A 19241-nucleotide genomic window follows, 5' to 3' on the forward strand; every position below is an offset into this window, starting at 1 on the left:
TTTCATTTTTCTAATCGCTAAAGATGTTGAACATTGTTTTTTATATACTTGTTAACTGTACATATTTTTCTTTGAAGTGCTTGCTCAGTTTTTTATTCATTTATTGATTGTGTTATTTTTTGTGAGTTATTTTTCGAGTTGTTTATATATTCTGGAGATTAATGCTCTATCTGACATGTCAGTGACAAAGATTTTCTCCCATTCTATATGCTGTCTACTCACATTCTTGATGGTTTCCTTTGCTGTAAAGATACCACCCCATTTATTGATTCTTTATTTTACTTCTTGTGCTTTAAGTGTCTTTTTGAGGAATTCAGTTCCTACACTGACAAGATGGAGCGCTGGGCCTGTCTAGTCTTGTAATAGGTCTAGGGTCTTTTATCTATTATCTAGGTCCTTGATCCACTTTGTTTTTGAGAAATAGGGGTTAAATTTCTCCTACAACATATGGGTTTTCAGTTTTCCCAGCACAATTGGTTGAGGAACCTATCCTTTCCCCAATGCATGTTTTATAGTGTGTTTGTCTAGTATTAGATAACTATATGTGTGGGGTTTTCTCTGTCGCTTCTCTTCTGCAAAGTTATTTATTTATTTATTTTTTACATTGGCAAACTAACTAATCACTTAATCTATTCTTTCATTCTGGTATAATGCAGATTTTTTCAATCTTTAATTTTTTTCTTTTTTTATAACCAGGAATTGAACCAGGGTGCTCAACCACTGAGATGCATCCCAGCCATTTATTTATTTATTTATTTATGAATGAGTCAGGGTCTCACTGAATTGCTGAAGACTGGCTTTGAACCTGTGATCCTCCTGCCTCAGTGTCCTGAGACACTGGTATTACAAGCATGAGCCCCTGAACCTGGCAGTTCTTACATTCTTTAAGTTGTAATTTTCTTTTACTCTCATAGATCCATCTTCTTGAATTAACTTTTGGACTCTTGGGAAATTATATTTTTATAAGCTCAGAAGTTTACATCTAATTTTTCTTCTGTGGGTATCTATTTATTGAAACCCTTTCACCATATAAATAAACAGGTTTTTCTTTAATTTCAGTGAAAATTATGAAACATCATTTTATTGAGTGCTAGCTAAATGTATCCTTGGTTTTATTTAGGTTTCTCCTAGTGATGGGACAGAGAACAAGCTATTGCATAAATATCACAAGAAGAAGGATGAGGTCTCTATGAAGAGACTGGGAATGGACACAGTAAAATATCAGAACCAGGAAAAGAAGTGCTTTGAGAATACTGAAATTTTAAGAGAAAAGAATACCAGCCTTCCATGGACACAAAAATTGAATGAGGAAACACTTATGGAAATATTTCAGGACAGTGAACAGTTGGGTATTTGGAAAGTTGAGAATACATTGCAAAATTTCACACCTGAGAGTGAAAAACAAAGCACAGAAAGACCAGAGACAGATGTCAAATCTCACCCTGCCAGATCTGGTCCTGCTCCACCCCATCAAGGTGAAAGTCCAACACCAAAAGGAAATCTAGAACTTGCTTTCCAGAGAGGCAGAGATAAAGACTTTAGTTCACAGGAAAAAAAGAATATTGATGTATCTAACCTAAACGGTAGTAGTGAGACTCCTTCCCAACAGGTTCCAAAGTCTGAAGTAAAAACAAGTGACCTAGAAAACGAGCTGCATCAGACAAGAGTAATGACTTTGGCTACAGATCAAGTAAACAGACAACTAAAACAAAGACAGTGCCAACTGAAGGAGATGGAACACAGGTATCAAAATGAAGAAAGAAAAAGGAATGAACACCTCAGAAAGCAGGAAGCTTCTAAAGAGAAGGTATCTAAACTACAAAGAGAAACTACATTGCATGAAGACCAGTTGCATTACTATCAGAACAAAGGTGAAAATAAAATGGATGGAATCATTAATGTCCAAACCCAATTTTATGATGTTATAAAAAAACTTCAAGCTTGGAATGACAGATATGGTCTCATGCTGGGAAACGAATATTTGGAATTAATTAATGAAACTAATCATTTAAAAGAACAACTGGGTCAATATGGAAAGGAGAAAGCAGAAGAAGTAAGTATCAAGCAAGATATCTTTATAAAGAGTCTTCAAAGGAATACTCAAAGTGATATCTGCTTATGGCAAAATGTTGAATCTTGATGAATATAAAAATGTAGATATTATGAATGTGTTTCTGTATCAACACAGAACTACAACCTGTTGTCCATCAAAAATAACTTAGACCTCATTTGCAGCACAACCAATCTGTGTTTGAAGTGCTGAGTATTCCAATTTCCCTGCTCTGATTCTTACACACTGTGTACATATTTTAAAATAACTATAGGTACTCATGTGTCAACTAAACACAAAAGACTTAGTTAAAATATATTTTAATATTTAAAAAGGAGGAAATTTTAAAAACTTGGGCCTGACCCTTCAATTTAAGAAATTTTTTCTTATAAAGATTTAAGAGGTTGAGTTAAGATTTTTTTGTAGGTTTATATGCTGACATTAGTAATATGGTCTCAATAATGCTGAAACAATATCTAATTTGGGTGCTATTAATTCATCCCAAAGTTTGCACATGCTAAACACATGTTCTACCAATGAGCTACATCCCATTACTGAATAACAATTTTAATGTCTTCTTGTTGCTATACTTGAAGATCACAATGAAACACATAATGGAAATGCTCATACCTAGTTTCAAATAAATTAGTTACTTTTACAGTTCATTCCAGATTTTACAGTTGAACTGAAATGTAGATGCTGTATTTTGTAATAGACTTTCTTCAGTATATTTTTGTATATTTCTAGTTGGTAAATTTATTTTTAGTCATTTAAGTTTAACATAAATCTGAAAATAACTGTCCTGATATTTTTTTTGTTTTCATTCATGTCTTGTCCACCTCTTTAAAGGCATCTATTGGTCATTATCATAAATTGGGACTAATGTGATGAATTGCAGCAAAACCACACTTGATTTCATCTGTAATTTGATGCACATATTCATGATAACTTGCTAATAGTTTTCTTCATTTCATGGCCTAATTCCTATTATATAGTGACAAAGATAATTGTAGCCATCTAAAATTCATTAATTTGGCACTGAACCCCCATGTCCAGACTAATGAGGGTGGCAGGGTTTATGTAAAGAAGGAGTGGTGTGAGGACCAGTGAGAAATCTAGGAGATGTGGACAGGCAGTGAGGTGGAGACCAGGTTACCTAGCATCTCCTTTATTCTTTGTGAAAGTATATTGGAATTATTTTAGCAAAGCTTTAAAGATGTGAGGATGTGGAATATTAACTTGAGTCTCTAATAAGAGAGGGATAATAACCTCTGTAGAATTCACCACTACCAATGAGACCTGTGTAACCATTTTTGATTGAGATTTCAGTAGTTTGTTAAACATTGCAACTTTATCAAGGGCAGTATGTAGAGATACAGGGCTCACCCTGTTGTGTAAGGAATGTGATAGTGACTAAGCAGGAGTACACAATCTTCTATTTTCTTAAGGGAATTCAGAAATAAACAGCAGCTTACTGTTGTATGTAGTGATATTTTTTCAGAGTAAACATCATTATATAATAATAATAATAGTAATAATAATAATAATAATAATAATAATAATAATAAATTTTTAAAGTGAGCTGAGTAACAAAATCATTAACAGAAATATCAGGTAGTTTCGAGACATCTTGAAAAACAGCCAGCTGGTACCCTGAAACTACAACGTGTATCAGAGGCTTCTCTAGAAGATTTAGCACATTTTCACATAAATTTAAAATATAAAGACAGGATTTAATGAAGAAACTAAGACAAATGACAAGTCAAGTATGTAGAAAATTGAACATGTCATCTGTAAATCAACACCTGCTTAAGTAATAAAAGTTATTCTGGGATACTAATGTCAATGAACAGCTTTCTTTATATTTTCATTATAATTGATTTTATTATATTTGGGGATCTTTATACTGCACTTATTTCTTACACTCAAAATTTTCTTTTTAATTTTTCTCTTACAAAATCAGCATCTTTCATTAAAATATCTAGTCTGAGGAAAGCTGAGACTTTTTTCTATAACCCAGCAGCTTTTCATGCTGTCTCTACTTCCATGGTACAACAAGGAAAACTAAATTAGAGGTACTATTTAATAGAATGTTTCAGGAAAAATTGTTATTTTTACTTCATTTTTGTGCATCTATTCAAAATCTGCAAGTAATTACTAAATTGACTTTAAAAATGTGTACAAATTTTTTATGCTTTTCTCAAAATACAGACATGTTTTAGGTTTTAGTTTAATTATTGAAAAACTTAGGCTATTTCTTTATTTTTTGATTTATTTAGATACATTATGAAACATATAAATATTTGTATTATTTCTGGACTGATATCCAAACTAGACAATGAAAAATGTTAGCTAAGTTTTTTTTCAGTACATCTCTTAAAAGGCATTTTTATGATATATGTAATGCACTTGACATCGAATTCACCCATATAACATGTAAAATACAGTGTCTCTTAGTACATTAACAGAGTTATGTAACCATTTACACAGTCAATTTTAGAACATTTTCATGTTCTTGAAAAGAAACCTGGAACCTTTTAGCTGTCAGTTTTCTAATCCCTACACATCCAAAGTCCTAGAAAACTACCAATATATTATTTTAGTAATTTACAAATGTGAACAATAGTACTTTTATTTATTTATTTATTTATTAACTTTAGGCAAGACTCTATTTTTATGTGATTTTTAAATTTGTTTTAATTAGTTACCCATGACAATACAATGACCTTGACATATCATACATTTGAATCACATGGGATAAAATATCTCATTTTTCTGAGTATACAGGTTGCAGAATCACATTGGTCATGCATTCACATATATACACATGGTAATAATAATGTCCGTTTTATTCTACTATCCTTCCTATCTCCCCAGCCTTCCCCTCCCTTCCCATCACTTCTCTCTACCTAATCTAAGGTAACACTATTATTTTTTTTCTCACATCTTCATACATGTATTTTGTATAACAATGAAGGTCTCCTTCCACCATCCATGCAATTCCCTTTCTCCCTCCTTTTCCCTCCCACCCCTCTTCCCTATGTAGAGGTAATCTTCTTCCCATGCTCTTCCTCTCTTCCCCATTTTGAGTCACCCCCCTTATATCAGAGAAGACACTCGGCATTTGTTTTTCTTGGGATTGGTTAACTTCACTTAGCATAATCTGCTCTAATGCCATTCATTTCCCTGCAAATGCCATGGTCTCATTATTTTTAGTGCTGAGTAATATTCTATTGAGTATATATGCCACATGTTTTTATCCATTCATCCATTGAAGGGCATCTAGGTTGGCTCCACAGGCTAGCTATTGTGAATTGTGCTGCGATAAACATTGATGTGGCTATGTCCCTGTAGTACCTTGTTTCTTTATTGTTCTTTTTAGATATATATGACAGTAGACTGTATTTGAATATTTACATCATAGATTATAACTTCACATTTTTATATTTGTACATAATGTGGAGTTACACTGGTCATGTATTCACATGTGAATATAGGAAAGTTGTTTCAGATTTATTCTACTGTCTTTTCTGTTTCCATTTTCATTCCCATTCCTTTTGTCTTAATTCAATGAACTTCTATTCTTTTTTACCACATTCCTTACTGTGTGTTAGCATTCACTTATGAAAGAGAACTTCCAGCCTTTGGATTTGGAGGATTGGCTTATTTCACTTAGGATGATAATCTCCAGTTCCATCCATTTACTGGCAAATGCCATAATTTCATTCTTTCTCACAGCTTATTAATATTCCATCCTGTGTACATGACACATTTTTAAAATCTGATCATCTATTGAAGGTTTCATAGCTTCAATATTGTGATTTGAGCCACTTTAGACATTGTTGTGGCTGTGTCACTGTAGTATGATGATTTTAAGGATTTTGTGTGTAAATCAAGGAGTGGGATAAGTGGGTCAAATGGCGGTTACATTCCAAGATTTCTGAGGACTCTCCATACTGCTTTCCAGAGTGATTGCACCAATTTGCAGTCCCATCAACAATGTGTAAGTGAACATTTTCCCCACACTGCCACCAACATCTATCATTATTTTATTCTTTTCAGTTGCCATTCTGACCCAAGTGAGATGGAATCTCAGTGTGGCATTTGCATTTCTCTAATTGAATTTTTTTTCATATATTTTCTGACCATTTGCATATGTTCTGGGAAGTGCCTTTTCAGTTCCTTTGCCCATTTATTGATTGGATTATTGGTTGGTGTTCTTTTGGTGTTAAAAAATTTGAATTATTTGTACATCCTGGTGATTAATGTTCTGTCTGAGGTGCACATGGCAAAGATTTTCTCACATTTTGAAGGCTCTCTGTTCATAATTCGTGATGGTTTCCTTTGCTGTGAAAAAGTTTTTTAGTTTGATACCAACCCATTTATTGATCTTTTTTTTAAAAAAAAATAGTTGTATATAGACCACAATATCTTTATTTTTATGTGGTGGTGAGGATCAAACACAATGCCTCACACATGGAAGGCAAGCACTCTACCACTGAGCTACAGCCCCAGCCCCAGCCCCATATTGATGCTTTTAAAAAATATTTTTATTTGTAGATGGACACATTATCTTTATTTATTCATGTGTGGTGCTGAGGATCAAACCAAGAGCTGCACACATGCTAAGCAAGCACTCTACCACTGAACTACCAGTCACCATTTGCTGATTCTTGATATTAACTTTTGCTTTTTGGAAATCTTGTTTGGAAGTTGGCTTATAGTTCTAACTCTAAAATTACTCTGTAATGGATATTTCATACAAGTGAATTTATACAACAGTAGGTATTTTGTTTTTTACCAGTTTCATTGACTTAGAATACTTTTTCCAGGGATCCTCTGTGTTGTAGCAAGCATCACTATTTTATTTCTTTCTGTTGTCTAGTGGAGTTTTGTTTTATGACCATGTCACTTAGCCAGTTATCAGTTGCTAAACCATAAAATTCTTCCACCTCTTGACAACTCCAGTACTACATGACTGGGGGCATCTATTTACAAGTTAATATTTGGACATGCTTTTATTACCCTGCCTCTTTGTGGTCTTCATGAATTGTGCCGATTGTACCATATCTCTGTCTTATTCATGCTGTACTTTCTGACTTGTCTGCTTTTATTCACTTGATCATGTTTATTCAGAGATCACATAAAATGAATTTTTATTTTTCATGCACTTTCTTTGACTTTTCTGTCACCAACAGTGTTTGCATGGTGATTATCTTGTTGAGATATAAATTTTCCCAAGGTGAGAGTAATATCTGATATCCACACCTATTCTAGAATAGAATAGTTGTTTTAACAAAATTACTATTTGATATCAATCAATATTTTTTGTTAGTAGATTGGCCTGTTAAGACTTTTATTCTAACTATATTTCAGTGACAAAATATAAAATTAAATTCACTTAATCCAATAGTAAATTCAGTATGGGAAAAATCATCTTCTATATAGATTTCCTCAACATTTATTATGTAGCCAGAATTGGGATTTATAGATATGTAATCCTTACCAACTGAAAAGCTAATATACCTTATTATAGAAACTTAATCTACTCTTCATAATGCTGGTATAGATTATGTTGGCGATTGAATTTATGTAAAATTTGTTGTTTGAGTTTGTGTCGAATATTTTCAGTATCTTATTTTCATATTGTTTTTTTCATACTTCTTTTATTCATCCAGATGGATGATCTTACTACAAAGATGAAAAATGCATCTTCAAAGCATTTACATTTGAGAACAAACTATGACTGTTTTATGCAGAACTTGTTTTTTATAAAAAGTATACAAGATACATTTGAAAAAATAGAAAGGAATCAAAAGAAGTTGGAAGAAAATGTAGTAAACTTTCCAAGGCACACACGGAGCACTCGAATAGAACGAGGCCAAGGAGTATGGTGGGAATGTGACATTGAACATCGAGCAAGATGGGATTTAGAGGAGAAGCAAAAACAAGTATTTCTGATTTTACAGGCTATCTTACTTATCTGCAATTTGCTTTAATTCATTTCATTGTAAACTGTATTTTGGATATACGTATTATAGTTGTATTCTATATCTCTTGAGGAAAGATGTTGTGTAGATTTCTAAGAGAAGGAAGACATTTGATGCCCCTTCAAATACCACAATTTACATCATCCTTTCAGCTAATTTGATCTGAGTAATAATTTTCATCAGATAACTGTTGGATATTTGATAATAGTGGGCATAAGTAAGACTATGAGGAGAAAAAAATGTGATGCAGAAATATACTTTTGAATTGTTAAATTAAAATTTTCAACTTTCATATTTTGAATTGATTCTATTATTCTTTAAATTGTTGGATGATCTGAGTGCTAACATGTGAATGATTCATTACTTTGAGCACAGATCAGTGGTAGATAGCCTAGCCTGTGCAACGCCCTGGGTTCCATTCAGCAGTAGAAAGGAGGAGGAGGAGGGCAGGGAATGAGGAGGGAAAGGGGGAAAGGAAGAACTCAGTTATTATTATTGGTTCAGATTTAATGTAATTGATACTGATGACAGAAGTTTACAGTCTAATATTTTTTTCTTCACATTTAATATTGCTGTCTGAATTTTTGACTCAGAACTAAATAAAATAACTACATAATAATTATTTGGGTTCTAATTAGTTTTAAAATATATTCTTTTTATTTTCTTTAGACACAAGAAGCATCTCCAGAAATTACAGAGCCGTTCAGAAAGACTAATTTTACTTCAATAAAAATTCAGATGGAACTCAGAATTAGCCACCTGGAATCTGAACTGAAAATTCTAAGAAATGCAACTGAGAGAATATAGGCACTTCCATATAGAACAATCCAGATTCCACAAGTATGTCAAAACCTAGACTGAAAGAGAGCAACTTAGTCTCCTTAATTTGTGTCTACTGCATAACTTTGAGACAGGTTGATGAGATTGGTAGCATGCAAAAGCGAACTAGACCCTATAATTTGTGGAAGTAATGTTAGGAAATGAATGTACTCTTGAAATATTAGTCTAGGAAGTTTATCTTTCACTCACCTTTGCATTTTACATCTGAAGGTAAACTATTAAGCTTTCTTCCCTTAGTGTTCTCCTGTATGTAATCTGGTCTATTAGACTTTTAGTTAAGTATTTTTTGAAGTTTTGTGATTCATATAGTTATATTGTGACAAAACTGCTTCTACATGGAAACATGAACAAGTTTCACAATTTTTGAAAGATTATAACTGAAACCTCAAGTGTCCAGTGTTGCTATAAATACACTCTGGGCACATTCTGACACCTGACAGATTAACTGATTTTTATTTTAATTTTTAAATATTATCCTTACATGATATCTAGAGACAAAATGTTCTATATAGTTTTTCCTCTCTACATTGTCATACTTGTGATGATAGGAAGTATAACCTGCAAAGTGGTTAAAAATATTCTGATGATCAGTGTTGGGGCCTGTGAATGACAGAATGAATGGGCAGTCTCCTGAAGCCCTGGTAACAAATTCATGGGCCAACTTTCTAGGCAGCAGCTTTAATCTATCTTGATCACCCACTCACCTATCTTGTTCTGAACCAGTTGTTGCTCTGAATTGTCTCAGTGTCAAATGCTTAATTTATCTAGGTAATAGGTAGAATATACATATGATGGTAATAAATGCTTGACAATATCTTCAAGGAACATTCTTTAAGTCCTTGAACTGGTTCACTAAATATGAATCTTTCTAGCTTTACTAAAATTTTCTAGTTGCATGTGTTTAAGGAAACCATGATGATTTAATATACTTCAACATAGTAAAATGGCTTTGGTAGTCAAATAAACTAAGGTATATATCATCTGCTATATTTATCTTTAAAATATCAATATTTCTAATGGCATCCTCAAGAATCTTCCAAGGAGAGTCTTTCAAGAAGGCAGCATTGTTACTTGCAAAGTCATACATCGCTGATTTCTGTCTCTCTTCCACCAACATTGCTTTAATTGGAAGTTTGAAGCCCCCTAGAAATATGTACACTTCTTTAGAGAAATTACAAACCCATAATTGCATACACTGTCTCTGTTCTGATTCTTTTAGTGTTGTGCCTACATATGGAGAATTTCTACCTACTCTCTTTTTAAATTTTTTTTTTAGTTATAGATGAACAATACTTTTATTTTCTTTATTTTATGTGGTGCTGAGGATTGAACCCAGTGCCTCACATGTGTAGGCAAGTACTCTATCACTGAGCAACAATCCCTCCACTTACTCTTATGGAAAATTTAAATTATTCTTTTATTTGATGAAAATTTTGAAAGTGCATTTAGACATAAATAATATTGAGGTTAATTTTGAAATAATTAAACAAGCATGAAATATAATGTGCTCTAATTCAGTGACCAGTACTTCCACTTTATCTCCCCTTCTTCCTCCCTGTGTTCTCTTTCTTCTGCTCTACTGATCTTATACTTATTTGTAGTTTTTAAGTTTCTTTTTGAATTATGCATTATGAATATACATGAAGGTGAAATTCACTGTGATATTTTCATATGGATTCACAAAAAAATTTGATCAGATTCATTTCACTGTTCCACACTGAGTGCTGTCCCCAACTCCCTGGCTTGGGTTGGGTTAGGGTTAGGGTTAGGTTAGGGTTAGAGTTGCATTGTATAACAGGAGCCCTTCAGTACAACCAGGTGATTTCCTTCATACTAAGAGTTCATTTGAGCGAGTCAAATATTAGTCCAAAAATGATGAGCTATATTTTTAAGAGCTAATAAGAAAAACAATGTCCAGGTATTTTTGAACCAATTTGAAGATATTTCTATAATATTTGACAATTTTTTTATCAGGGTTATTATTACAATAATGAAATATCTGCTTGAAAATGAACAAATAAAAGATACCATCTTGCTTTCATTGCACCTTGGTTTAGAGCTTCCATGGTTTTATTTATTTTTTTTTTTGGTTGTTTGTTTCTTTGTACCAGGGATTGTACTCGGGGACACTTGACCACTGAGCCATATCCCCAAACCTATTCATATTTTATTTAGAGACAGGGTCTCAGTGAGTTGCTTAGGCCTCATGGTTGCTGAAGCTAGCTTTGAACTCAAGACTGTCCTGTCTCAGCCTCTTAAGCCACTGTGATTACAGGCATGTGCCATCACACCCTGCTTCAATGGTGTTTTGATGAACTTCTTAACACATAGTAAAGCCATGCATACCTATGTTAAATGTGGCCTCAACCTTATTCTTTTATTTGGCATTTTGACCTAAAAAATCACAGGAGAACAAATCTAAGCTTTATAAAACAATACTGAAGTTAAATAGTCATGACAGAAAGAAATAATTTTAACATATAAATTACAATTTAATTTAATAGCTGATATATGTTTTTTTCAGTTTCTTAGCTTACATGAATATCTTTCTGAAAAAAAATGAGAGAATCGGGTTTGAAGTGCTTCAGAGTCATGAAATTGGATGACTATTTACAAAAAGAGAATGAAAGTTAGTTGTTATGCAGGATGCAAGTATAAGTTGTTCTTATTAGTTCTTACCAGAAAAAAATGAGATAATTTACCATTTACAAAACAATGATAAATTGTGTATGAATGTAGACACAATGCAAAGGGGATTTGGGAGGCAACTCTTTTTCCAATGTATTTCTGGGAGAAAGTGACGTTTCTTTTTTACTTATGCATAAGCTAGTTTATTTAAAACTTAATGTAATAGTTCTACATTTCCTTGTGGAACATTAGTTTGCCATATCATGCTAGCCTGAATAGAGGAGTGTTTTTTAAACTCTTTCATCACGTTTCAAAGATATGTCTCCGTAATCACTGCAGAATGCCTTCAAAGGTGAAGGGAGAAGGAGAGGAAAAAATTACTAGAGAGGAAGAGTGATCAAATTATTTTATGTGCATCTGTGAATATGTCATAATCAATTCCTCTATTATATATAGTCAAATGCACCAGTAAAAATTTTTGTTTAAAATAATTTTCTTTAAAAATAGAACATAAAGACAGGAATGGGAATTGTGTCAGTCAAAATCATTTGTTTTCACATCAAATGTGTAAAGGCATTAGACACCACCTTATTGTTATCACTACAACATACTTACTATGTTCAGTAATATATTTTAGACCCTATTTGGGGAATTAGCAAGAGAAGAGTTTTATACAAAGAACACTCTACATGGTGATATTTATATAAGAGTTGGAAGTATTTACCACATAACTCATCAAGTGCACATCTATAATGAGCCAAATGTTTAAAAACTGCTGGTCATAACTTCTGAAATCAATTACAATTAAAGAGCTATGTATTTTTTCCAATTCTGAATATCAACAAATTAAAGACCTTAAGTGTGAAACTGCTTTTTTCCCACTTCTGCCCCACTATGAAACTGTCAGCCTATACACTGACATTCTTTTGTGGGAAAAATGGCATCACCCATTTTCTGTGGTTTATGGCCAAAAGCCCAGACTGACTTAGTAACAGTCACACATTTAAAATACCCTGTCATGACTCTGTCATTAGTTTACATTTGCCTCAAGAAAAGTATGAAATTTCTTAGCCAAAAATTAAAATATCCAAACAACTGGATTTTTGTCAGGTTACTCAGGCTATCTCATCTCACTTGCTTTACTGGCACTTTGCTCTAAATTCTAGTGACACTGGACCACTGTGTTTCCACAAGTGTTCTTTCTCATCTTGGTGTCTGCATGCACCTCTTCCCTTTCTCTCTCAATTTCTGCTTTTACTTCAGGTATTAACTCATGTATCACTTCCATTGAAGGACCTCAAACACTGACACAAATTTGGGACAGAAGTCCCTTCTAAGTGTTCCAGTAGTATCCTGTTTTATCCTTGTCCTAATGCCAATGACTCTGTATGGAAATTGCCTGATTGTCTACTTTTGAAGCTATTGTATATGACTGTTGAGAGGTGTCCATTATCATCTCCATGTTGTCATTCCAGTTCTTGCCAGAATACCCTAGCATATGGTTGTCAAATTTATGCATAAGGGGTGGAAAACCCAAAGCTCTGATACTCAGTCATAATGACAACTGTGTATGAAAATATGGGCATACTGCATTCTATAGTGATTTTGTATTGTGGACATATCTTTTTTTCTTCTTATAAACAATGAAAAGTTCTAAAATTCTTCACTGATTTATACTTATAAAATGTTTGAGAAAAAATATAATTCTTTTTCTCTTCACTTGCTGCAGAATTTGAATCCTGACCATGGGAGCTTCTGCCTTAAGAATTACTAATAAGACAAGACAAGATTTACTTTTGGAAACATCATAAGGATATACAGAGATTTTAAGAAAAAAAATATGAAAGCTAATATTGTGTTTTTCAGACTGTTAATATAATATTTAAATTATTTATGAAATGTATGATGTAAATACTTTATTGAAATGGATGTGTGTAACATATATATAATGAAATTATCAAAATATGAAAATTATTTATATCTGTAAGAAAATTTGAAGTGCAAGTGCAAACCAGTTTTTATTAGATGTGTTTTCAGACTATCTAAATGTTAGCATTTAAGCTCAATTCAGCAACCAAGTCAACACTAATTTGGTAGATCTAAATATCACATTAATGATGGATTATTTATATTATATCACTGAATATGGGTCCAGAGAATTAGGCAACATTATTTTTACATGCTGGTTACTATATTCACTAATGGATTAATGTATTGCAATTATTATACTGCCATCTTTAAATTTATATTTCAGGCACTGACTTAATAATTTTTCTAATAAGAATATTTGCTTAGTGTTTTATCTTTATTTTTTTTCCTTTTCTCTTTGTTTATACAATCTTGGGAAATAGTAGTAAATTTACAGGTTCTAATATAAAGTACTTTTGTCTGCTGAAGCATTTTAAATTGAATTGCTTACATATGCTATCATTTATGATATTTTTAGTATTTCGTACATGTCAGAACATGCTAGATAACTACAATTCAACATTCATTTATTATGAGTATATTTTTCAAATATTAACAGGTAACAGCATAGTTGTTAATTGTATCAGTTTCATTATGAAGGTTATATTGTTATCTAGCATGTTCTGACTTGTAGGAAATACTAAACCTATCATGAAAGATGGCATATGTTAACAATTCATTTTAAAATGCTTCAGTGGGAAAAAGTACTTTGCATTAGAACCTGCAAATTCACTAGTATTTTCCAAGATTGTATAAAGAAAAAAAGAAAAAAAAACACATTAAGCAAATGCTGTTTCTCAAATCAGCACTTATACATTCTATCATAATGCCTTGGACCACTTAATCCTCAGATTATTTTCATGTTTTTCTAGTAGCCTAATATTGTTCTTTATAAAAAAAAATATTTCCTTCAGAGACATGAAATGAACTTAATTGTTTTATTTTATAGATGCCTTCTGAATTAAATATTCCTTAGTCTTTTCTTAACCTTCATGACCTTGAATTTTTCAGGGGGAAAGCTTGTAGAATGTGCTTAAAATGGATTCTCTGGTTTCCTTATGATTGGAGCTAGATTACATGTTTTTGGCAAGAGTACCACAGAAATCAATTCTATGATTTTCAGTTTGAATCACATCATGTGACCTATAATATCCTCATTACTGCTGATGTTAATATTGGTCATTAATGTGGTATTTGCAGGATTTTACTTTGTAATTATTATTTGTGTGAAGATAGTTTGAGACTATAAATATTAATATAAATATAAATGTGTATCATTCACCACTAAATTTGTTCATTTATTATACCTATACAGATTCATGGTTTATTTTATTGTGTTTGCTGTTACTTGTTAATATTTTAAAAATTTATTTTTCTTTCAGAAATGTTCTATTTTGATAATCTCAGATTTATAGACAGCAGTGAAAGGAATTCATAAGAAACATCCCCAAATGTTATTCTTCATTTCTAGATAAGTCTACATATATAACAGTTTTTATCTCTGAACCATTTGCAAGATGCACACAATGTCTTTTTATTTGTAAATAAAAAAATCTCACATTTTCTAAAAATGAGAAATTATCTCTGTAACTATGGTGCAATGATCAAAATAAGTAAACTATATTGTGAATATCTACTCTACAGATCTTATTCAAAATTTGACAGTTATTTTAACAATTGTCTTTGAACCAAAATAAATCCAATTTTGGGAAATTTTAATATCAATTATTCATGTGTCCAGTGGTCTTGTTTCTTCTGTTTTTTTTTTTTTTTTTTTTTTTTTAATCTGGGATGGTTCCTGAGCATTTCTGGGCTATTCATGATATCTTTGATTTTGATTTTTGAATGGTGTATTTCAGTAGTAGTTCTATAGATTTTTCTTCAGTTTATAATTAGATTTTAATTTTCATAACCAGTGGATAAATGCTCAAATATTTGACTCTCAAATTAACCTGAATGCTGCTGGTAGATTGCACATAGAGATCCCTGTTCCACCAATATGTCAATATATTTGGTGATATTAAAATTAATACCAATGGAATTTGCAAATATTTCTTTAGAGGAGCACATCATGAAGACTTTAGGCTTTGTGGATCAGAAGTTCTCTGTGGTCATAGCCTAAAATCTGCAATATATAATAATTGAATGCCTAATAGCATTCCAATAAAACTATATTTTCAGGGAAAGGGGGTGAGGCTCAGTGATAGATTACGTGTATAGCACATATGAAGCCTGAGGACAAATCTCAGCGTGGCAAAAGAAAACAACAACAGAAACACTTTATTTGCCAAAACAAGCTACATTCTGGATTTAGTCTTGATTTGTTGATCCAATGTTCCTCTAATGCTGTGAAACTTGAGTTGCATGTATGTTTTTTCTTTTGTATGCACAACACACTTCATATGCACCACATCATTCTTCTACAGACTTTCTGTACAATTCAGTTTATGAAATAAGAATATTTTCTGAATTTGCCCTCAGGTTTTGTTATTGAATTCACCATTTCAATATTAATAAGTACTTTGCATATCTGCCCTTGAAACTTATTCTGTTATCTTTTAAAAAATATTATTATTAATTGTTGATAGACCTTTATTTTATTTATTTATTTATATGTGGTGCTGAGTATCACAAACAGTGCCTCATCCATGCTAGAAAAATTCTCTAGCACTGAAAAACAACCCCAGACCTGTGTTATCATTAAGAATGAGAAAATTAATACTCAGTTTATCTAATAAATCAGGAAGAAATTTTCATGATGACTGTAGATTAAATTTTTATGAATTTATTACTTAATACTTTTTTTAGCATTTTTGGTGTTACATATGTAATTTTTAAAATGTTCAAAGTTTTACATATGATCATTATGTAAAAATTGAAAAATACAGTTAAAGAAGAACAAAGATTATTCTCCATTATTCCACTTAGATACAATGTCTTTCAAAAGGAGGGTCTGCAAACACTAAATTAAAATCAGTTTTTAATTTTTTTATTTGATTGATTGATTGATTGATGATATTCCGATCTAATCCAGAATATGCTCTACCCTAAGCCATATCCCAAGTCTTCCATTCATTTGTGAATCTCACTCTTGTGGTTTTCTCTTCCTGCATAACTCCAAGAACTAATTTTTCCAAAGTTACCATTGAATTTTACTTTTAACACATCTACACTTAATTTCATGCACTTAATTTTACAATTACTCATTCATCAATGGAACATTTCCACTTCTAATAACAAGAACTCCCAAGTGGATGAAGGGAGTTTAGACTCCACAAAAACAGCTATACAAATGATTTCTCTTTCCCACAACCACACATAAATGTATATAAACAGCCTCAATACCCAGCCAAATAGTTGTAGTAAAACTAATAAGAACTGGAGATAGAGGGCAAAACCAAGAATAGCCTCACTAAATGGTAAAGGAAAACTTTTGCCTTTCTCACAGATCAGCTTTTCCCCCAAGTTGACACACCAGTGTGATCAGGAGAAACTGCCCAATTCTCAGTTTTCCCCTTTTGGTGTCAGAGAAAGGAGAACGTAGCTCCAATATTCTGGATTTTTAGAGAACTGTTTTCTGTCTACTGTGACACAGAACTGGTGGCATATTTTGATAATTAGTCACATTGAGAAAGAGGAAAAACCATTGAACATCAAAGAACCTACAGTGCAGAAACCAGGTGGAAGAAAAGTTTATGTACTTTTGATAGAATTCCACAGCTTTCTTCCTAGAAAGCTAAGTGTCTGGAGAGAGTGTATGCACAGCAAGGGTGACAAAGCCCTTAAATACTTAACTGGGCTTGCTGGTGAAGATCTTCCCCTATGTGCAGCCACCAGGAGAGAGAAGTTTGAAACTAAAATTCTCAACCAAAGGCAAACTAGTTCAAGGAGCACCCCAAGAAAAGCCATAACACAGAGCCATGCTATCCTGTAAAATCTGTGGGGCCTAGAAAATGAGGTTTCTTAGTGTTTCTGTTAAGAAACAAGAATGCCAAAAACTACAGTTTTAAAAGTATTAAGAAATACTAAACAATGAAAAATAAATGACAATAAATTAAATATTAGGGATAAATATCAAATATATAATTGAAAATACAAATGATCATTAAATTTGTGGTTCTCAATCTCCCTGACCCCCAGTACTGGGGATGGAACCCAGGGGTACTCCACCACTGAGCTGTACACACCATCCTTTTTAAATGACCACTTTTAATTTTGAGACACTAAGTGCCCAGGCTGGCTTCCAACTTAGGATGCTCTGCTTCCTTCCACCTCTACCATGCTGGGATTAAGGGCATGAGGCACCGTGCCAAGCTTCTCAACCTTAAATAAAGGGAAAAAATAAGGCAAGTGAAACTTTAATACTAGTATTGAGAAAGAATAATAACCACAGTCCAGTAAAGAGAATTTAACAAACAAAAAGTTCAGGAGATTGACATGTACATTTTTCCAAATGATTTTACTTGGGAGACTGAATCAGAGCACAAATTCAGGGCCAGTTGCAACAATTTAGCAAGGCCCTAAGCAACAATGAGACTCTGTGTCAGATTATTATATGAAAAAGTTTGGGATGGAGCTTGGTGAAAGACTACCACTAAGTTCAATCTCCTATACCAATGAATAAATTAATCAAAATCACAAAAGAATATGGCAGGTAATTAATAGCAATTCACTTGAGAATCAAGAAGGAGGACAATTTTAAAAATAAATTTCAAACAAATAAAAATAACTCAGTAAGTAACAAATATGAATGGATAAATTATATCAGAAATCGGACTATAAGCTACCATTAGGTGGGCAAGCAGACAGTATAGGTTAATAACTGAGTTCTAGGTAAATTTAAGGATCAGATCATTAGATTCTAAGGTGCTTCAATATGTTTTGTACTGCAGAATTTTATCATGGAAGTCTTGGTGTTTTATTTTATTAATATCAAAAAACATGAATATAAACTCAATGGCATAAAAGTTGAACAAATGAATGGAAGTGGAAAAATCTAATTAGAACATCTGTAAAGAGAATCTATAAAACAAAAAAATACATTCTAGATATAGTAATCCATAAGTTAAAGAGATTATTCTCATGTCTAATCAACACTTTAATGAGGAGTACAGATAAAGGTGCATCTTGGTGAGTACTTCTAATTGAAACAACACTGAAAGTGAAAAAGAAATGAGCACCACTTCTGCAAATCAGGAGACAGCACCATTTTTAGATGGCAAAACACTTAATTTTTTCAATTAAAATGTTGAACCTGAGGCATGCCAGCTAATGCTGTTTATATACTTAAAAAGAAAATAGAAATATTTAAGCAAAGAAAGGAGATAAATGACATATACACAAGAAAGATTAAAAGTTATTTATTATTAATCTTATAATTTTTTAACTTAGAAAACCTGATATATTGTAAAAAAAAATCTTCAGTATCTTAAAATCACAATGAGATATGAATAAGAGATAAATTTGGAAAATAATAATTTTATTTATGTTAGGAATTGGGACGCAATAAATTTCTGTTGCTATTGTCTGAAATCTGTAATAGACAGTAAATGAATGGGAGTGGACTCATTCCAAATCTGTTTATTACTAGAATAGTGGCAGGGTGATTGCCTAGTATGAGTGTGCATGAAAGTTCCTGAGGTTGATGCCTAACTGCTATAAAATAAAAGAGTCAAAAAGGTGCCTTTATTTACACATATGACCATGCTGTGGATTGGTCTACAGTCATTAATTTGATGATCTTCATGCAATATCCAATTTTCTGC

At 32.3% G+C, this 19241-nt stretch overlaps 1 protein-coding gene across 1 annotated transcript; it reads left to right on the top strand.

Annotated features, from left to right (window-relative positions):
* The first annotated feature begins 1022 nt into the window (after positions 1-1022).
* LOC124099470 (coiled-coil domain-containing protein 144A-like) lies at positions 1023-15201 on the top strand. The gene is made up of 4 exons (XM_046454596.2): positions 1023-2053; positions 7729-8001; positions 8710-8880; positions 13238-15201. The coding sequence occupies exons 1-3, from the start codon at positions 1190-1192 to the stop codon at positions 8845-8847; spliced, it is 1275 nt and encodes a 424-aa protein (XP_046310552.1). The 5' UTR covers positions 1023-1189; the 3' UTR covers positions 8848-8880; positions 13238-15201.
* The last annotated feature ends 4040 nt before the right edge of the window (positions 15202-19241 follow it).

Source organism: Marmota monax, unplaced genomic scaffold (genome assembly GCF_021218885.2).
Source record: "Marmota monax isolate L192 unplaced genomic scaffold, Marmota_monax_Labrador192_F-V1.1 WCK01_AAM20220418_F8-fsc00086, whole genome shotgun sequence".
Classification (NCBI taxonomy): Eukaryota; Metazoa; Chordata; class Mammalia; order Rodentia; family Sciuridae; genus Marmota; species Marmota monax.